At 43.2% G+C, this 22342-nt stretch overlaps 3 protein-coding genes across 3 annotated transcripts; all 3 read left to right on the forward strand.

Moving 5' to 3' along the window:
- The first annotated feature begins 63 nt into the window (after window positions 1-63).
- On the forward strand, window positions 64-2448 carry mitd1 (MIT, microtubule interacting and transport, domain containing 1). Its single transcript, XM_080018704.1, has 7 exons — window positions 64-246; window positions 567-668; window positions 761-897; window positions 975-1061; window positions 1155-1267; window positions 1637-1697; window positions 1850-2448. Exons 1-7 carry the CDS (start codon window positions 102-104, stop codon window positions 1952-1954), a joined length of 750 nt encoding a protein of 249 aa, XP_079874830.1. The 5' UTR covers window positions 64-101; the 3' UTR covers window positions 1955-2448.
- A 3087-nt stretch (window positions 2449-5535) lies between these two features.
- On the forward strand, window positions 5536-13772 carry cracdla (cracd like a; the record flags this gene model as incomplete). Its single annotated transcript, XM_080019561.1, has 10 exons — window positions 5536-5563; window positions 6025-6169; window positions 6319-6454; window positions 6539-6664; window positions 10158-10412; window positions 10895-11876; window positions 12151-12485; window positions 12963-13181; window positions 13271-13370; window positions 13474-13772. 10 exons carry the CDS (start codon window positions 5536-5538, stop codon window positions 13668-13670), a joined length of 2523 nt encoding a protein of 840 aa, XP_079875687.1. The 3' UTR covers window positions 13671-13772.
- A 3948-nt stretch (window positions 13773-17720) lies between these two features.
- Window positions 17721-21064, forward strand: creg2 (cellular repressor of E1A-stimulated genes 2). The gene is made up of 4 exons (XM_080018572.1): window positions 17721-18216; window positions 18835-19004; window positions 19195-19308; window positions 19419-21064. The coding sequence occupies exons 1-4, from the start codon at window positions 17794-17796 to the stop codon at window positions 19558-19560; spliced, it is 849 nt and encodes a 282-aa protein (XP_079874698.1). The 5' UTR covers window positions 17721-17793; the 3' UTR covers window positions 19561-21064.
- Window positions 21065-22342: the final 1278 nt, after the last annotated feature.

Consider the following 22342-nt stretch of genomic DNA (forward strand, 5'->3'; position numbering starts at 1 on the left):
GTGCCGTGTGGGGGTTTCTCCACGGAATTGTTTTCCTGGCGCACCGATCTTGCGGATGTTTTCTGTCCTGTGGGTGGTTGTGGAATTTTCCCGAGCGCATCATGTCGGAAAACCACGTCTCAGGAATGGAGGCCTGTGCCGTGTCCGTCCTGAAGCGGGCGGTGGAGCTGGACCAGGGCTCCCGCTTCCAGGAGTCCCTGGTTTGTTACCAGGAGGGAATCCAGCTGCTGATGGACGCCTTGAAAGGTTCCACCACCCCTATAGGAAACATTTTTACATTACCAAAGCATTTAAACATTGCTGTGAAATATTTATACAGATATGTGAAGATATCTTAAAATAAAAGGAAAATATATGTATACACATATACAGTAAAGATAACATAAGATGTATACATACAATATATACCTACATATACATAGAGAAATGCAGTTCAAATTCTTGGACTAGGACGTCCACTGTTGTTCTCTCTCTCTCTCTCTCTCTCTCTCTCTCTCTCTCTCTCTCTCTCTCTCTCTCGCTCTCAAATTCAACCACTGCCCAACGTCTTGTTTTTCTGCCGACAGCTGTCAAAGACGACTCCAAAAAGGGTCACTACAGAGAGAAGATAAAAGGCTACATGGCCAGGGCTGAGCAGATCAAAGTTCACGTGAACCAGCTGAAGGAAGGTGAGTGGTCCCCGACGAGGCTTCCCCTGCACGTTTCCGCCCCTCGGTCGTCCCTCTTCCCCATTGATTTTTTTTTTGTACGGTAATTCCAGATGGAAAATACCACGAGCAGATCCGAATCGCGGATGATGCCACGGGTTACGGCTATGAGGCTCTGTTCAAGCCGTACATCAGCGGTGCACTCACAGAGGTCTGGGTTCAAGACCCTTACATCCGACACATCCACCAGGTGAGTTCAGGGTTCACCTGCGGTATTGACTCAGTGTGTTATATCGCAGGCATATTTGATCCCTTCTTCTCTCTCAGTTGTACAACTTTGTGCGGTTCTGTGAGATGCTGCTGAAAGCCCCCTGCAAAGTGAAACAGATCCACCTGCTCACGTCAAGGGATGAAGTAGGCAGCTCCACTTGCTTCAATGCACTTCTTTCCTCATGCCAAAGGTCACCATTGGAGTGTTCCTACGATTTTAACCGTTGGTGCTTGCAGGTGGACAGTGGCCAGCAGACCAACGCTCTGGAAGAGTTGAAACAGAGTCTGCAGACTCACAGAGTGTCTCTGGACTTACAGTACTCCACCACCATCCACGACAGGGAGATCAGGTTCGGCAATGTTCAAATTAAGATGGTCGGTTTTCGTAAATATTTTACTCCAATAAACACTTATTACTGTTTTCCATTTACTCTGAGATTATCAGGCAGAATGTATCCAAAGATTCTCACGTTCCTTAACATGTCACAAAGCCTCTTCGTAACAAAAGACCTTACAAAGTAACAACTGATCACTGTAGGATCAACCTGCTACCTGCATTACTTACTTATTACTGGTATGTTTTTCTTTTAGAATTTTTGATAAGTTCATATTTTCCCATTGCTATTATTGCTTTGTATGGATATTCAGTTTCTATATTGTTGAAGTATTTACCTCTAAATGCAGCTGCATCCTGACCCTGACAATACTGTATGTCCCAGGTTTGACAATGGCTGGATCATCAAGATCGGAAGAGGGCTTGACTACTTTAAAAAACACCAGGTAGGTCAACATATCTTGTTCATTAATTATTTAGTATTTTAACGCCAGAACTTTACTTAACCCGCATATCTTCGGACCTGTGCTGAATTACTACTACTTACTACTTACTCTAAACTTAATTTCTGAAAATAAGTTTTTACTTTTCCCCACAGGGTCGTTTCTCCATTGGATACTGTGAATACGACCTGAGGCAGTGCCATGAGACCACAGTAGACATTTTTCACACAAAACACACAAAGATGCACAACGACGAATGAGATCTGTGGGCCTAAAATCTCTTCCTGCACTTATCTTTCTTTCCTGTGCCTTAACATCATACGGGTTGCTTTTATAACGACTGATTGCTCTGGAGATAAATTGTTGTGACCATGTTTAATGATTATTGTGTGAGTATGATCAATATCAGAATTTATGGTTTAGCTGATGTCAGATTAAGTGGGCCTTTGAAAATAAATGACATTATTTCATATCAAAATGATAACATTTTTATACAGTGGTAATTTATGTCATATTTCTTCCAGGTCTATGTAAAAGGATGAGGGAATTGTTTTACCTGATATTTTTTTATTGAATGCCCTGCACTGCTGTCCTCTCTCAGGGAGAGAGCTGTAGAGAGCTGTTTGACGCCATCTTGTGGAAATACATTAAAATAGCGTTTAATAATTTTTTGTTTTATTTTTTTAATATGGATAACATCTTTTGCAGAATGTTATGACGTTTTATCATTCTCATTTCAGTTTTTAGGATAATTATTCGCCCCTTAAAGTGTGCGAAGCCTAAAGAACCCTATCAGAGAGCGAGTATTTAGACTTGGACCATTAGTATCATTTGAATAAAACATAGCCATGGTAAATGTGAATTGTGAGTGCCGTTTAGATGGGAAAATATTTTGTTTGAATGCAACGGAACTCTCGTTCAGACAGGACAGTGATCGGATTATCTATCTTTTCGGCCTTAATCTCCATATTTACGGTCCTCATCTGGGTTGGAAAGGGAAGAAATTATAATCCACTGGAACACCACATGAGCTGGATATGACCAGCAGATACAATGCACAGCATCTCCGGGCATCCACATTTCACATTTGCATGTAACTGCATTTCACAGAATACCATATGGGTGACATCCCATTGCTTTGCAGTTTTTTTTAATCAGGTTCCACTGTGCATTGTTTCATGCACATGCATTATAACATCCATAATGTCCCTAGTATGAGGATGAGTATTAGTTGATCGATGAGTATGTGTATCAGTAGTATTAGAGGTCAAGCATTAACACAGGGTCGTGCTAGATATCATATATTACATTCCATGTGACCCCTTAAATGTGGTAATCAGTCCAGATGTCATGACATGTTTCGTTTTCCTGTGGAAAAACAGGGATTTAATTGATGCTGAGCCGAGAGCTCAAAACAAGCTGTTTTGCAACCCGATCAGACTGGGAATACGAAAAAAAAGGGAATAAAAAAAACAATAATAATAAAACATAAAGGGAATACGGATGTCTAATACACCCCTTATATTTGCAAACACAATCTTCAGGAAGTTCAAGCTGTACTAACCTAGTTTGTACCTTGCTTTATATAGATATCTGAGCTGCCGACTGTGAAAATATGATTGTGTGTGCGTGTGCGTGTTTGTGTGCGTGTGTGTGTGTGTGTGTGTGACGGGTCATAGAGTATGTGCAAAGGGTCTAAATCAGGTAAACACGCAGGTAAATCTAAGTTTACTGCTCTGTGATTACACAGGGCCACCGGGTCCAAGTTGCATGCAGATTTGAGCTGACACACACCCGCACGCACGCCTGCACACACACACACACACACACACACACACACACACGGCACTGAATTATATCCCGTGTAATAAAACAGAGATGAATGACAGGATTTTCTGAATCGATTTCTTTATCGTTCATGGTGTATAAAATATGTGTGAGCCCAATTCTCCCGTTTGCTCACACCTGCATCAGTTTTTGTGATGGTCCGGGGCTCTCCCACAGCGCGCTGCAAGGTGCAACCATTCTATCAGCAGTAATGACTGTCCTCATTCCAACTGGGGCTTTATTTTTTCCCTCTACTCTCATTTCTGGGCCTAAAATCAGGTTAGCGTTTCATAAGGAGCTTAGCGCAGAGGGCCACAGTGTGCTACTAATGTAATAGAGTATCTCTCCCTCTGTCTGTGTGTGTGTGTGTGTGTGTGTGTGTGTGTGTGTCTCTCTCTCTCTCTCTCTCTCTCTCTCTCTCTCTCTCTCTCTCTCTCTCTCTCTCTCTCCCCCTCTGTCACCGTGTCTCATTCTATTCTGTCCTCCTTTCTCTTTTTGTGTTTGCTCACTCTGTCATGAAGTGACCTTGTCTCTCTTCATCTCCGTTTTTCACTTTCCTTCTAGTTTTTAGCCCCCCCCCACCCCCCACCCCTCCACCCCTCTGTACACAGCTGTGGTCAACAGAAGCTGGAGGTTTAAAGATACAGTAGGACAGGCTCTCTGCTGAGAAGAGAACTTGTTTTATTGGAGGAGAACAAAGAGGAGAAGAAAAAGAGGGGGATAAATGGGCATTTGGTAAGTAAGACAGACTTTTTTTGTGATGTTTGCTGTATAGAAGCGTATGTAAGTACATGTAACTTGGTCATGTGGAAGCTTTTTATTCCAAGGGAAAGTGTATGCACACAACTGTGCATATATTCGCTTGGAATATGAGGATTCTGTGCTGTGGCACGGGAAGTTTGTGATTAAGACGTTGCTGTGGATTACGGTGCTGTGAAATCTTACAAGGATCTCTCCGCCATGTCAATAATCCAGAGGATTATCTCCTGTTTCTGTTGGTGCCATAGTTTAGGTCATTAGATTGTGAACCCTCAACCCTGCTTCATCTTAAAGCTCGTTCCTTGCACGGCTCTAATGGCCAGAGCTGCATAGATGCATTCAAATGTAATTGCAATACAATACAGCTTCAGATATACCTAAATCGAATGCTACAGTACATGACATATTTTTTAAAGTATTTGCAGTCATTGAGTTCAGCTGACATGTATTTAACATGTATATAACATGTATATAACATGTATATAGCACATACAGCGTGCTAATAAGATAAGAGTGGGCTCAGTGATAGTGAAAGGCTTGGTGTGGACTTTGCATCTTTGTCCATGGCAGGCGACATCTTGTCTATCCACATGGGGTTAGGCTGTTGACAACACAGAGGATGATAACATCTACAACTTAATCGCAAAGTTAACGGAAAAAACTGAGGTCAATACTAAGAAAAAGGGGATGATTTCATTCAAACATGTTGTTTTTGTTCAATATTTGAACCCTATTTGAATTTTCACAAACAGGGGTTTTGCAACTAATGCGCACTGGATTCCCGATCTAGTTTTACTTGATATTACAAAACAAATATCAGTTAATATTTGTTAAAAATTGTGATGCTGCTTTTCTGCGTTCCAATACAGTGCTCTGATGATGCATGCTTTTCAACGTCTACGTTCATTTCCTGTTCTTAACTATAAAGAAAGGAGTGTTCTCACCACACCTTTCTTGTTAAAAAAAAAAATGTCTGTGCCTCTGCTGATAATGTCAATATACCTTTGAACTTCGATGGGGTGTCAGATCGTCAGGTTGTCGCATAATCACATGTAGTGCATATCTATACCTACCTGCCAAGTCTGAGAAACCTGAGTGGAGAGGTCGGGAGAGGAGCCTGCTCTGTGTATGACAACAGCCTATGGGCGATATTATCCCGACTGCATCTCATTATTATTGCCTCTGTGTAAACCCGTTTTTTTTTGCTTGCTTGATTAATTTCCCAACCAGAGAGATGGAGTCTTTGACAGGGGATATGGAAGAAAGCACAGAGGACCTTCTAGGTGAGAATATGCGACACTGTGGTAAAACAAAATGATAGTGGAGTGGCAGTAGAGCATAGTGAAGCAATGCATGCAAACCATCATAAATTGCATTGCGTTAATACATAAAGGTTGTAAAGTTGTTAAAAAAAAAATCAGATATTTGATACTTTTTTTTAAGCTGAGAACTTTTAAGAAATGTAAAAATGTATTTGACTTATGCTTGTGAATTTTAGAGTGGAGACGAGGGAAAAACCTGGATGTTGAAAAGAACCCTTTGCCGTTTCGAATGGAAATATGGAATTTAAATTCTGGAATGCATCTAGACTGTGAGCTCACACAACTCAGATAATTGGCAATATACATTGAACTGTGTGTGTGTGTGTGTGTGTGTGTGTGTGTGTGTGTGTGTGTGTGTGTGTGCATGTGTGCGTGCGTGCGTGCGTGCGTGCTGGTAGTCTGCACTGACCCGTCTTTGCCAGGGAGGAAGAAGTCCAAGCGAAAGATTCTCAAAACTCGGCTGTTCCGGCGAACAAAGCGGAGGGATGAAGAGGGAAGCGCCCACCTCAGCCAGTCCGCCAGCGACATCAGAGCAGCGAAGGCACTCGGTTCAGAGGAGGATTTGACGTGAGTGTTATGGAGTGTGTCATAATATGCAAACAAACAAGGTTATCTTTCCGTATTTCCTCCCAATATACAGTATATTATATCAGTGCCATTTGACATCAGATTTTTTTCCTGAGCATGTTTTGTTTTGCCATTCTTTCTGTGCACAGGTGCTCACAGGGGGCACTGGGGTCGAGAGCGTTGTCACACGACAGCATCTTCCAGGACGACCATGTCCCGGACGACCTGGAACCGACCAGGGTCCTCTCACAGGAGAACATCCACAGCAAGATCAAAGCTTTGCAGGTACACTTTGCTCTGGGGAGGACGTACGGGACCCGTACCGTTACACCTCTCCATCTGATAATGTCAATCTGTGTTTTGTCACAGATGAAGCTCCAGCAGCAGAAGATGCATTTGGGGCCGCCCCCTCTGGTTCTGCCCCTCAAACGCCCGGACCACCCAGGTAGTCAGCCAGAGCATGATGGACTCCCTCGCAGCCCCCCTGAGGTGTCAGTGGGTGGAGCCACAACCCAAGGTACCTCTAGTAAGGTAAATTACCCCCCAACACACACACGACCCATTTAATAGGTACTGTACGTGGTCAGTATTCAACCCAAGAGACCAGCTCTAATAAAGTTACATGGTCCTCACTCAAAAGCTTTTCCAATGGCCATAGTACCCCCTCTCTATTCTGGCTCTTCCCCATGCAGCTGCCATGTTGTGTGATCCAATATCGTTCCATTCCAGTACCTTTTGTGAACCTTGCAGTTCCTTTAGTTTAGCAACAAGCATTTCAAGTGGAGCAACAAGAGCATTCTATTAAATGGGACCTACATATAATGAAATACTCACTTTTTCAGAGCTTGTGCCCATACATGTCTTTGATGGGCCGACTAACACACAAACTGTGGAATAAGACAACCCAGTCAGTTTTTTTGTGAGCTGTCTAAAACATGTGATTCAACAAGCTGTTCAGCCTTGTGTCTCAGTCCTACATCACATTGAGGCTCAGTGGAATTAGAACCGTCCCCCATCGGAGTAACTCCTACCATGGTGGTAGAATAACAAGCGCTGCTGGGAACTGCTCTGTTGGCTTACAGACCAGCACAAATCTTTTAAAAGAAAGAGGAATTAATACCAACTGTTCATGAAGAAACTGCAGAAGATGGAAATGTAAGTATTTAAAAAAATGTTCTGCAGGGTTTCTTTCTTTCTCAAAAAAAAAAAGAGAAAAAGTATGTGGTAGATAGACTTAGTCTGTGCGTTTCTCCAAACAAAACCAATAAAAATATTGTGTTTTTATTGTACTGTAGATGGATTTATTTTATTTTATTTTCCGATGTCTACATGAAACAAAAAATGCCCACGTGCAGGGTTCCAGTGCAATGTCCTCCATGAGCTTGGAGCACAGCAAGGAAAGTCGGAACAAACTTTTAAATGAGTCCTTGAAGATCTAGTATGAGTGAAGATTCAGCAACTGGATTGCTAATTTCTCGCCTCAAATTTGTTCAGAAACAGATTTTGGTGGACTGATAAGGTGAAATAAGTAAAAGTTTAGAGACGAAATAAAATAGAACCTGGAAGTAAAGCTCAAACCTCATCTGCCTCACAGAACTGAGCAGTGGTTCTCAAACTTTTTTCAATAATACACAGTCTTTGAAATCATTTTTCAGCTAAGTACCCCCTGACCAACATAAAACGTTTTCGGTAAAAAAAAAAAAAAATTAAATAAATCTTATATTAAAAGATACAATACAGTGCTGCTACGTCAGTGTCTGATTTATTGAACAACAACCTTGAAAACACAGAAAAAAAACCACTTAAATTCCACATTTCAGATGTTTAATAATATACTGTATATATTGGTATATTTTTTGAATATATATGTTTTTGCTGCTGATGTGTGATATGAAATATAAACACAAGAATCATTGTTCAGTTATCATTATTGACTGCGTTCAAAGGCTTTTGCTCCGCTTCATTGCCCTGGGGGAGGGTCGCCGGTGGACTGTGTTGTTCTGGGGAACCGGGCCCGCTGCAAGGGGAACGGTTCTGTTTTGTTGGACTTTATTTGTTGGTTTGGGGGTTCTCCCTGGCCTCAGTTTGGTGTATGGGGTGTGGGGATGGTGCGGTTTGAGCAACCACACCTGTCCTACGACCAAGAGGTAACCCCCCCCCCCCCCCCCCCACACACACACACACACACACACGCACAAGAGAGGAGCCCTTGTTATGATATGCTCTCCATCTACTCTGGGGCTTGTTCTGCTGGTACTGCTTTGTTAAAGTGGTACAGTATGTTCTCAACCCCATCGTCTGTGCCGGAGGGCCCTGAAACGCCACTCGGATGGCATGTGGCAGGCGAAACTGCCACAGGCAGCTTCCTGAATACATATGAGGGAAAGCAGCTGTTACAATTTATCTTCCATAGATTTAAAGACATTCTTTCACAGACAGTGAGATTTCCAAACTGTTTCTATCTGTGGTGCAGGAGTGGGATGTTCCACATTGTATGGGAGAGGAAAATAAGCACTGTATAAGATTCCAGAATGAAAACACAATTATTAAAAAACAAAGTTGGGAATGCCTTCATGTTGTTTAAACAACATTGAACTATTTAACCCCACCACTAAGGAGACAAATATAAACGTTGATCTATCATTGGTCCAAAACTGTGGGTGGCAGAGGACACTTTCTCTCTTGGATAGTGTGACAAGTTCAAAAGTAATGATAGACTGACAACCAGCTGATGTAGAGTGCCTTTTTTCATACTGCATGTCAAATTAGGACAATATTATCCTCACTGCACACCAAAATTGACACCTGACACAAAATGACAATAAGAAACCTGTCTAACCTATTTGACTGGATGTATTAATGACAGAATTTGCTTTTCAACAAAAGCAATGGGTTTAATAGTTTAATTAGACACTTTTGTCCACAAGAAGTGAAAGAAGCACAAATATGAATTAGAAAGCCATTATCTTAAGTTATGTTGGAGTTACATCACTGATGGGAAAGTACAATGTGGGACTACTTTGTGAAATTTCATGTCATGTCTGAATGAGATAGATGGATACTTTATTGATCCCCAAGGGGAAATGAAGACGTTACAGCAGCTCACATCACAAACATAAAGACAAACAACAAAATAAAGTGACATTACAATAGAATAGACATCTGAAACATTATACAGTAAGAACAGTCCAGTATGATTTAATATCCCCCCAGCCTGACTGATCACCCTGATCCAGCCAGCCAGAGGAGTTGTACAGTCTTATTGCAGCAGGCAGAAAATATCTCCTGTAGAATTCCTTAGTGCAACCCGGTTGTAATAATTATCACAAAAAGAATCTCAAACAGACACAAATATCCTCGGGAGTTTTCTTCCTGCTCCTATTTTCAATTACATTTTTTTACCACAGATGATCTGGCAAAGCAGAGACTGGGAAAATGGCAGTTTCCCACATTACCCCTTTAAACTCACACTTATACAAGGGGTGCAGATTTTAGCATACAGAGCCATCAGTCCTTTCTGTCTGGGCCTCGACGGAACAGAATAATAAAAAATGGGCTTGTTAATGTTATATAATATGTATTTTTATGTGAGATATTTATATTATATATACAAAGATATAAGAACATGTCTTTATATATATAATTATAGTAAATTCTAATATATAATTATTATGTATATTCATAATAATAATAATAATAATAATAATAACAAATATTATTATTGTTGTTTTTACATATCAATTTCAATTTTTTAAGTGGTCTTATGATTAAAATATAATACATTGAAACAGCAACTGATATTTTTTCAACCACATTTCAACGTTGCAGGTCAGTCACGTGCTGGCTGGGATAACAGGTCCGTTTTAAACTTAGACACTTTCTGTGTAGTAGCTTCAAAACATAGTGTTTCTGTGTGTGTGTGTGTGTGTGTGTGTGTATGTGTGTGTGTGTGTGTGTCTGTGTGTGTGTGTGTTTTTGTTTTTCTTAGGCAATACCCCAGCCATGCCCTCGCCCACTGTCACCCATCCCCAAACCAGCACCAACCAGATCAGTGCCCCCCACTCCGTCCCTCTCCACACCGCCGTCCTTCACCTCTACCGCTCCTCCTGCCGCCGGCTCTGGTTTGGACTTGAGCGCCCCGGCTCAGTTCACCTCCTGCTTGGACACCTCAGCTGCACGCCACCGCATGTTGGTCAAACCCAGGAACCAGAGGGCCAGCACAAAGGCCAAGAGACTTTCTGCAGTGAGTGACCTTTTTTTCTCTTTCACGTAAACCTGCAAGTAAAAATAACACACACACACACACACACACACACACACACACACATACACACATACACACATACACACATACACACATACACACACACACACACACACACACACAGAGTATCCTCTTTTGCTTGTTTTTTCCAGACTAACTCCAGACTTCATTCAGACGCCCTGAACAACACTGACCACCCTGGCTTTAAGGAGGAAACACCACGGTTTTGTGCTCAAGAGGGGATCGTACCTGTGTCATCCCCACCCACTCAGATTTCAGGAACAGGACACGACGGGCTCTGCAACCCTTCTCTCCCTTTAAAATCCCTGGAGCCTGGAACCCCCCAACCAGAACTCTATGAGGAACAGCCAGCCCTAAAACCATCAGGCTCAGCTTTTTCCCATAACCCCAAGAAACAGGACCCGACCTTTCCTGAGAAACCCGTCTCTTTGGCACCCCAGCTTCTTGGAGCAAACCCTCAAAGACCTGTGGATGCAACGCCTAGTCGACAGGTACAGTCCTCACTCATCAAGCCTGACTTGACAGATAAAGGAGAGGACCCTGTGGACACAGAGACACAGCCCTCATCACTTGCTAAGCCGGATGCCCTAGACCCGACTGGACTGATTGATAAGAATCCCAGCGGAGAGCAGCTCTCAACTACCTTGGGATCCGTCGGTACTTTCAGATCCTTCACCTCTAACCAGCAAGTTCAAGGAGAAATACAGAGACGTGCCAAAGGCTCAGGATCCTTCCACTTCACTTTCACCTCTGCTAAAGCGCGAGATGGAGAGAGGCCAAGGTCAAGCAGTTTTTTTGGGACAACAGAGCACGGGTTCAAGCATGGATCGGAAACAGAGGTTAAGTCACATGCCTCAAATTTGAATCAAGATGAGCAGAAATTACAGGCAAACAGGCCAGCGGAGGATAAATTGAGAGAATTAAAGCCCCAAGGGGCCACTGTCATTGTGGGAACACTAAAGGAAGGGGAAGTAAAAGCGAAGGACTCCGTCTTTCCCTGGGAGAGGAGAGACACGCTCAAAAAAGCACCTTCGCAGCAGACAACAGTTCCTACAGGAGCTTCACAGAGGGAGGAGATGGAGGGCGTAGAAGAAGCCGTCGAAGCAAAGGAGGACCAGGAGGAAGAGGGAAAGGCTGCATTTGGTGTGAAGCTTCGCTCTACGTCCCTCGCTCTGAAGCATCGGTCTCAGGCAGTTGCCACTTTCTCCGATGCCTTCATTAAGCGGAATAGTGCAGAGATTGGAATAGACACACACTCACAAGCTCCCTGCGACCCCTCCTTAGAGACCATGTCGTCTGAGGAGCAAAGTGACAAAATAAAAACAAGAGAGGAAATGGACAGCAATGCCAGAGATACGTCAAAAACATTGCCTGCAAACGTCCTCTGCCACCCCACTGCTCCTAGATCCCTCAGGCAGACAGGTAGGTTTAAACAAAGATTGCTTTTTGTTTACTTTTTATATAACAATCAAAATATACTGCAGGTTTAGAATCAAAATAGGCACCATTTTTAGTTAGTATATTATTTAGTATTTAGACCTTGTACGTCCCCCACTTTTGCACTCATGCCACTCAAGATCACTTGGGCAATATAGATTTGAGAATGATTACATAATTAATGGTATAGAAGAACCTTTCTATCAAAGACTAAAGCTGTTCTTTTGAATGTGCCTAACTGATTCATATTATTGCTTAGGAGGAGCTCCCACCCGGTTCCAACCCGGTTCCTCAATCCCTGTGGTCAAGTGTGAGCAACAGCAGTTGGTATTTAGCGATTTCAACTTGGAAGCACAAGCCAACACCTCAAACACCAAGGAAGTGGATACAGCTGTCGCTGGCCCTCAGGAACCCCAACCTGCCTCCCAACCGGCCCCTCAGACCACATCATCTGAGGTTTCTTGGATGAGCATGGCCATGGAAAAGACCAGAAGCCTGCAACAGCTCTTTGCTAGTAGATTACCCAGAGATTTTACTGCAATGCAGACAACCCCTCAACAACAGACACAAGAGCAGCCGTCAAAACAAGAACAGGCAATGTCACAGTCTCCACTGAAAAAGGGGATGCACCCTCAGGCACAGTTTGCAACTCAAACACAGACTGTAAAACAAGATTCACCAAAAATACCAGCAACAATTCAGACGTCAACTGAGGCAAGCAAAACATCAATGATGAAAATTGCAAGTTCAGCACAGACTTCTAAGCAGTCACCAACAGCAACTATAATGCAACAAAATATATCAACCCAACCCCCTGGTGAATTAAATACTTCTAAAATACCGCAGACGCTGAATTCTGCACAGATGTCAAAACAACCAAATGCAACTCAATCAATCCTGCAGTCCAGCTCGCATTCAGTGTCCCATCCATCCACACAGGCCAACACATTCCCAGCTCAACCTCCCTTACGGTCCTCAGCGCAAACAGGGAGCACATTTGCTCCAGAGAAGGCTTCTCCGTCCGTCGCCGAGTCGAACTTCTCTTCAGGCCCACAACCGGCCCTCCGGCAGCCATCCCAGGCCAGTCGAGGCCTCCTCTCCTCCATCCGGGCAAAGCCGACGGCCTCAGTTGTTCTCCCTGCCGCTTTGGGAGGTAGTGAAGCCACCCCCACTCAAGATGCCGCAGATCCCTCGCCGTCAGAGCGGCGGGCGGTCTGGCAGGGCTCTGTCGGCGGGAGGGCCGCCTTCCTGGAGAAGCGGCCTGAGTGGACCGCTACTCCTGCAAGCAAGGTACCTCGCTGCCTATCCAATTCAACTTTATATATAAAATAGACCAAATGTCCTGAGTAAATGATGTACCTTTTACTTTATTTGTCCAGGTGGAACTGAGGAAATCGCCGATGGACACATGGTCACAAGTAGAATCCACCAACCCCACGGACACAAAATCCGAGAGGAGGCCAGAAGTAAAAGTTGAAGGTATGTAGATGTATCTAGATAACTGACAATTTTAAAAAATAAAAATGAATCCATGGTCTTATTACAAGGTTTAAATATATATATATATATATTTTAATTTCAGGGTCAAGCCCCACCAAAGGTCCAGGTAAAGTTGCTGAGCGTGAATGGCCCAGAAAACCAGCGTCGGCCGCCTCATCGCCGTCATCATCCCCCAAGCCATCGCCCCCACTGCAGTCCGTGTCTGACGGTGGCCAGCCCTCCTGGATGGAGCTGGCCAAGAGGAAGTCCATGGCTTGGAGTGATAAAACCATGGACTAACAAAGAAAATGTCAAATATGTACGCTTCTGAGACTCTATAAATACTTTAGAAAGACGACCTTTTTTCCAACACAAACTTACGATAGAAATGTATCACAATTGTGTTCGACCAAGTGATTCACAGTGTTGAATGTAGCATTTATGTGGAATAAAATCTCTTATATTGTGTCGGTTTTTTTCCAGTGCCTTTAAATCAAACAGATACCTACTGTATATGGAAATATTAAATAACTAGATTGAATAACTGAATTGAATCATTGCGCATATATTTTAAGGTGTTGACGCAGGTTTTACAGGGGTTTTTTTGTTTATGCTGCAATAATCTTTTTTGTCATTGTGAAGACTTCCTTATCCTAAACAATCTCAGATTCCGAAGACAATCATTTGTAAATAATTTGTGAATAGAACCATTGTTCCTGTGAACCTTTGCTCTTCAATTGCTGATTGAAGATATAATCGAGGGCGTCTCTTACTAAAGATGTCATTTATATTTGTGTGAAACTGTATCGCACAACGCAAAAGAAAACTGATGAGCCTATGATTTGTGACAATTTGATGAAAATTTAGATCACATAATACACTAGATGCACAAAATATCTGAAAACAAAATAAAAATGAGTAGACAGGCTCTAGAACGTACGGATAGAATATACAATAATAACTACACAATTGCTCAGGTGATCAGACGGATTACTCCTCAACATACAATAATTGGTTGACCTGATTGGTTTAGGGCCTAAGGGTGTTTAGGGTGTTTCTCAAATAGTGGGGCGCGCCCCCCTGGGGGGGCTCGGAGCGATGCCACTTCAGTAAAGCAGCGAGCACTGTTAGCATCATACAAGGTGGCGTACCAAATTGCTCAGTGAAAAAAACCCCACTCCATAGCAGAGGAGCTGGTACCGCCTGCAGCATTAGACATGGTCTCTGTCATGCTGGATGACGCAAGTGCTGCAAAAATAAAAACTATCCCTCTGTCCAATGACACTGTCGCCAGACGTATAAATGACATTGCTAACCATCTTAAAGAACAGCTGATAGATCAACTCAAAGACAAACGTTTTGCCTCACAGTTTGATGAAGCAACTGACAGCAACAAAGACTGTTTGTTTATCCCTTATGTACATGCTGACACGACAAACTCCCCGTGTGAGGATCTACTTTTTTGTAAATATGTCAGAGATAGAGCCACCGCTGAAGAGCTATTCAAAATGCTGGACTGCTTCCTGACTGAGAACGGGCTAAAGTGGGAGAACTGCATTGGTCTTTGCAGTGATGGTGCACAGACCATGGTAGGGATGAGAAAAGGACTTGGGGCCGCTCATCAAGAAGGCCTCATCTGTGTTATACACAGAGAAGCACCGGCATCAAGGCACCTTTTCTCTGAATTAAGGGAGGTTATGACTGACATTGTAGGTGTAGTCAATTTTATAAAGACCAGACCACTAAAAACAAGAGTCTTCTCTGCGATCTGTGAGGAGATGGGAGCTGAACATCAAGCTGTGCTGTATCACAGTGAAGCAAGACGCCTGCCACCAGGAAAAGTCCTGTCCCGAGTTTTTGAGCTCAAGAGAGCAGATAAGAATGTTTTTGGAGCAGGAGCACAAGTATGACCTCGCAGAAAAATGTAGTGATGAGAACTTCCTGGCAAAAGTGGCCTACCTGAGTGACATATTTGGAAAGCTAAATGAACTAAATCTACAGCTTCAAGGGAAAGATAAACACCTCCCTCAGGTCACAGACAAGATCAGCTCTCTCACTCGAAAGCTTGCGATGTGGGGCAGGCGACTCGATGAAGGAAATACTGATTCATTCGAGAACCTGCATGAATTTGTTGACACTACTGACCGTGATGCCACCTCAGTGATTCCATATATTGAGGAGCATATTTCATCACTGATGGGATTCTTTAAAAAGTACTTCCCTTCCCAATATGACTGGGAGAGAGATCCTTTCCATGCACCAGCTCCAACTGGTTCTGCAGAGGAGGACCAGTTCACTGATATGACGTCTGACTCCACATTGAGACTGAGGTTCACGTCACAGACACTGAGTGTGGAGAGGCAGTATCCACTCTTAGGGCAGAGGGCCCTGGGCCTTCTTCTTCCTTTTGCAACATCTTATCTTTGTGAGACTGGCTTCTCTGCTGTTGCTGCACTGAAGACCAAGTACAGGTCCCAGCTAAACATTGAGCAGGAGCTGAGAGTTGCAGTATCATGCTTCAAACCCAATATTTAAACCAATATTTAATTTTATTTTTCAGTATCAAATGGTCAAAAAATGTTTACAGTTTAAATAAGGATTCAATTTTTTTTTTTTTTAATTTCAGGGAAATTGATGCACTTTAAGTCTTTTCTGTTACGGACTGAAAAACAATGTTAATGAAGTTATTCTTTGTCGTAAGTTGATCCATATTTCTTTATTTTTTTGTTTTCTTTAATGTTGATAAGGATACAATGTTATGCGGAGGTGACTTACAACAATTTTATAGACAAATGAGACTATTTACAGTCGCGGCAGAGAGTTGTGGTGCGCGCAAAGTGTTTACTTCTTTCGAGGGCGGGCGTAACCGAAAATAATTGAGAAGCTCTGGTTTAGGCTGTTTTCTTGGTGACACATTTCACTCTGCTTGCTTTCAACCTTATCACACCACGTAGCAGGAACTTCCTGAATTTTGTCCCCGGGATGAATTAAGTGTTATCTTATCTTATGTTGGATTACTGATTGACTTATATAGCCCCAGTTAATTGTTCATTCAGTCACTTCGAACTTTGCACCATAAGGTCCCCAATCAAAGACCGCGTACACCCTTACCTTATTGAACACTCTGTATGGCGTGCTGGCGATAAAATCACTTCTATGTTACGTTTCGTTTCCCCATTTCAGAGTTCACTCCATTCAGATATGTCACTTGGGCTGCAGGAAAATCTAATCCTTCTCCACTGTGATGTCACAGCAATTCCTGGGTGCGACTCCAGCAGCTGTAGCCACTGCAGTGACTCCAGAGCCGATGTACCCTTTTGCGGTTGTATAAAATTTGGAATATAGGCTACTTGAAACCGAGGTATCAGACCTTAACATCGATCAAAGTGTTTGCTTTTGATATATTTAACACCATAATTCATCAGCCGCGATGTCACTCGCTCCCCAGGTTACGCCGAATTGCTCCAAAGTGGTCTTGTTCGTTTGCGCTGATTCGTGCGGTTGAAAGAGAACACACGGCTATTTTTATACTTCACGTGTGAGACACTGACTTCAACCCGAAGCGTCGTCCAAATCGCTCAAATGCGTCGGGCTAAATCAGTTGAACATTAACCCTCGTTTAATCTCTGATCGGACGCCCAGAAACATGGCATCCTTTAATGGCCTCTTCATGGCTGTGTTCCAGTGCTTCAGCCGGCTAACCCGGCTAAACAAGCTAGCAAGCTAACTTGCTGTGGCTAACCATGTCAACGACGACGGAAACACATGAGCTATAGAGAAAATACAACATGACTTGTTTGAGTTATTTGTACTGCCGCCGTAAAAACAAAACGCTACCGCATACGCTGCATGCGCGTATGCTACTACAGCGCACTACTTAATCCCTCACTCTTATCAACTCTGGGTCGATAGTTCAATACGGTCCTATTATGAGTTACTCTATGGAAACTCTTTTTCTATCCTTTATTATATATCCCCCTGGGGAACATAGTTCAGTAGTTAAAATCTAGGTTTAAAATGGGTTACGAATAATAATAATAATAACAACAACAACAACAACAATAATAATAATAATAATAATAATAATAAAAAGAGATTCTGACGAATAACCTGGAGTCGGTTCAACAATTAAAACACTTGTTGTAACTTGCAACTTGTAACTTGCAACACCCGTCACTCTCGGGTCGCCGATGAAAACATCCCTTTTATAACAGGCGTCATCCTCAACGCACCAATCAAAACACACCATTTATCGGCTCGGTCACTCTCGATCCACCAATCAAAACACACATTTTTGATAACGCCCCCATAGTCCATTGCCGCTCCGGCGCGTCCCGGCGTTCACTTGCAGCCAGGGACCCCTGAGCCGGCGGAGCGGTGGACCGGGGCTTAGCGGACAATAAGGCGAACACCTGCGAGCCCGATGCGGCCCCAGTGCTCCCCCTTGGCGGCGTTGGCCGGTTTCGTATGCCTGTGCCATAGCTATACCCTGAGGAACTCCGTGTCCTGGGCTGTCTCCTCCAAAGACGTCGCGGCGGAGGAGGAGCTGGACGCGATCTCCGAGGAGGTCGCCCCCGCTCTCCTGGTGGACAACGCCGGCTTGTGGAAGCAGGCGTACCCGTCCCGGGTGCTCGGGGCCGATGTCGAGAACCCCAAGGAACTGATCAAATCGGACGGCGGGGACGTGGCGCCCCGTTCGTCCCGGCTCTTCTCGTACCGCGTGAAAGAGGCGAAGCGGCCGGTCAATGCGGTCCCTCCGCCGCATGAAGAGACGGCCAGGACGGCCAGGTACATCGCCCACTACAGTGACTGGGGACACCTCTCCACCATCTCAACGCAGGAGAAGGTAGTAAACCTCGCAGCTTGATGTTCCATGGGAGTTAGGATCACTCCTACAAAGACATAAAAAAACAATGGACGTAAAGATGGGAAGATGAGAGATTTGGCTTATTTATATAATATTTAAGAATTACAAAGTATGTCAAATATGTAATTCAAGGATGTCCAGCTGTTCGCACTCGCAATTCTGAAATACAGTTTCACGCAGTTTTCATACAGCATATATGCACAATAAAGCAGCTTTAATTTGGAATTGTTGATGCAGGGGTTTCTTATTTGATATTAGTTTATTGTATATTGCTGTTTTCTATTTAAAATGTTTTGTACAGACCACTTTTCCCATATCTATCTCTATCTATGACAAAACATCTATAGACTAAAAGTGAAAATCTCATATTTTACTTCTGTTAAGATGAGATTTATTTATTTCATCCGTATACAAAGTATGTCAAAAATATTTCATTCAAGGACCGTCGCACGTCCAGCTATTCCTGAAATACTCTCAAGGGGCGAGTGCTGCTTATTCTTACCAAAGTCCTTGTCGTCACATGCAGAACTTCTGCCATTCCACTGGGCCTTGTCAAGTGTGAACCTGCTTTGATATCATTTTAACCTGTGCGCTCAGATCAAAGGTCTGCCGTTTGGAAACGTTTTCTCTGTGAGTGATGGACCGCTGGACAACAGCACCGGCGTCATGTACTTCTACGTCACTGCAAGGGACAACACCGTGAAAGACCTGCAGAGCAACCCCTACACTTCCCTCACATTCTCAGAGGCTCAAGGAGAATTTTGCAGGTACACTTTTTTTTTAATTTATTTTTTTTAATGTAAGCAGGTGACAGTCACACCTCTTTCAACATTCAGGGTCCAAAGTTTTATTCGTCACGCGCTCATGCGAGTAAGATGTGCACCGAAATGATTTCACACAGCCTCTAAGAGCTGTATTATGTTTTAACATTGTGAAATGATTTTTCTGTATTTAAAGACAAATGGTCTATGATCCCGAGGATCCCAGGTGTGCACGACTCACCTTAACAGGCAAGATGGTGGAGGTCGCCTCAGAGGAACTGGAGTTTGCAAAGGAGGCCATGTTCTCTAGGTGACTCATTTTGCCTACGTCAATAATGCAACGTCATTGTTACCACGCCCATTTCACATTTCTGTTTCAATGCAATGCTCTTTTACTCCCCCCCCCCCCCCCCCCCCCAGACATCCTGCGATGAAAATGTGGCCAGTGGGACACAATTGGTTCTTCATGAAACTTGAGTTGATCCAGATCTGGCTACAGGATTGGCTTGGAGGAGTGTCACTCATTCCACTGGACGATTACTTGAAAGCCACGCCCTTCTGAGAAGCATCCCACCCATGAGCTAAGGATTAAAAGAAAATAAAAAAATGGATCAAGGTGGATAAACTGCAAGAACACTGAAGGTGGTTAGCAGACTGTGTTCTTTTTGATTTATATTCCAGGTACTGCTAGTCTAGCATCTGAAGCACAGAGGCTCACAGAAGGAACATTTGGAGGGCTGGTGGAGTAGGATGATCGTACGCCTGCTTGATCAAGAATATATATTTTATGTTTTATTTCTTCCTTTCTAAACTGCTATCAGAAAACACTGTTAAGTATTTTAACCACAACTACTGTTGATATGGGATGAGCTTCCCAAGACTCTGATTCTGCTAAGAGGATCTAGAGATCTAAACCTCATCTCGTTCATTGTTACAACTTGAATCTATTTGGTGCATATCGTTTGGAGCCTCCATCATTTGTTCCTTCATTGGCCTTCCGTTACGCTTCTCTCAAAGCTAAATTGCTTGGCTGAACAAGTCTATTGTGTCTGTAGTGTTAAGTTGTAATCGTACTTCTTATGTTTTCATGCTTTATGAGTGAATACGGGAAACCGACAAAAATGCATGCAAAGTCAACATGCATTATTAGTTGATGGCTCAGATTGCACACTTGTACACAGTGTGAGAATGTACTGTGTCTGCACCTAAAGGAGAATGTATATTTAAGAGGAAGCACATGTGCATTAATGTCATGAGAATTGCAGTGTTTATTATATATTTATTAAATGGCACCATGGTATTACACTGGCTTCCTCCCATCTCAAAAGTATTCCGGGAAGGCTTATTTTAAGACTGTACGTCGCTCGCAGGTGGGAATGTGTTGTGACCTTTTAGAATGGCCAGCGTTGTACTGTGAGCTCCTCCCCGCCGTGTGTCGTTATCCGGACGGTTGCCCCCTTTTCTGTGCCCCTGAACAGAGATTTGGGGCACTCATTTCGTGACCTTGTTTCAAAGTGAACATGCATACCAAGCACGGCCGCATCTCGGCTCAGACAAACGCTGAAGTTAGCTTCCGATTCGTAGCTTCCGATCCAATTTAACGCTGAAGTGAGCAGCCCATTCACAGCGCCCGTTTTCATGGTGCATTAAAATTCCTCTGGGTTTTTAGACTTATTTTATACGCGCAGGCCACCGAAAACCCACGTCTAGATCTGTACTTATAGTACTCAAACTACTGTTGGCTATTGTTACTGGGCTATCTATTTCTATTTGTGAAAACAGGAGCAATGTGGATTACTTTCACAAATCAGAAACTGATAGAAATGTAATTTGGGCCTCTTATTATAATCTAGTGCAGGTTTGACGGCTATAAGTACAGTAGTTTGACTACTATAAGTATAGGTCTAGATGTGGGTTTTAGGTGGGCTGCGCGTAAAAAAAGAAATTCAAAAAAATTCAGAGGAAAAGGAATACACCATGAAAACAGGCCCTCCATTAGGAGTCAAGTCCGTACAATAGCATTTCACCAAACATTATTCTAACGTTCTGCCTCCACATTTCAGATATTGAAATAAATGTTTGTTAGAGAACGAGTGCTGGTGTGGTATTTTTGGGAGTCACGGAAGCTCACATGCAATACGCATCCCATGTAGGCGGTGGGGTTGTGATGATTGTGGTTTCTGGGACAGGGTAATAATTCAAGAGCGACCATACGAAATTGAATACCAACTGGAAATCATTCGCTGAGGGATCGATGACGGAAAACTGAACTTGAGTAATAGCGACATTGTTTTAACACAAATGCATATGCCTTTGCTTTTTTTTTTTCTTGATTATTCCATTCATATAAAACACTCTGAGTTGCATGTCGTGTGAAAGGTGCTCTCCTAATATGTTGCGCTTCAAATCCAGTCGAGACGGGGAACATAAGGAGGAGGCGTTCTTCGAAAAAAAAAAAAAAAAGGCTCGGGTCGTCGACTCTGTTTGCACGTTGAGGCGTGACCGGCAGGTGGCGCTCTCACACTGCTGTGAGGCCGCCTCGCTGCGGAAACGCTCGGGCTTGCCGGGCGCTCGTTTTGGGGTAGAAAGCTTCCTCTTAATATTATTATTATTATTATTATTATTATTATTATTATTATTATTATTATTATTATTATTATTATGCCGTTTCCACACGAATCACGATCGCACTCCCAACTGAATCCCAAATGACAACGTCGATATGTTTCTCACAGAGAAACAGCAAAAACGATTTTGCTTTATTTGCGCCGACCACGAGGGGAGCGCCCCGCCGGCACACGCCGGTGTACAGAACCAAACGCACCCCGCCTCCGAAACAGACCGACTGCGACGCTTGACGGGTGGTGAACGGTTCGACTCGGTCGAAGATTCGGTTCCTGGCGTGTTATTCGGTAAAAAAAAAAAAAAAAAGACAAAAAGAGCCGTTTCTGTTTTCCGACTCTTGGTTTATTGGTTCTTTGGTGTATTAAAGGGCTGAGGACTTCCAGTGAACAATGAACGAGCGTCTCAACCGTGCGCTGATCACTGGGTCGCGGGTGGTATTATTACAAGGATCATTTAAGTCCGTCAAAATGATATATTTAAGTGGAAGAAGCACACTGTGGATCCAAACGTCCTTTAGCCCAGTTCTCTCAAATTATTATTATTTTATTATTTAATAATTATTCAGTTATTATTATTCTCAATATTTATTTTGGTAGAGATAAACACAAATGATCGACTTCTGTCAAAATTATATGAATTAAGCCAAATGCCTGGGTCTTTTTAGTCCACAGTTATTATTTCCAGTTCACGAGTGACTCCTGAGTCATTTTGAAAGATTT

This window comes from Zeus faber (genome assembly GCF_960531495.2).
Source record: "Zeus faber genome assembly, chromosome: 18".
Classification (NCBI taxonomy): domain Eukaryota; kingdom Metazoa; phylum Chordata; class Actinopteri; order Zeiformes; family Zeidae; genus Zeus; species Zeus faber.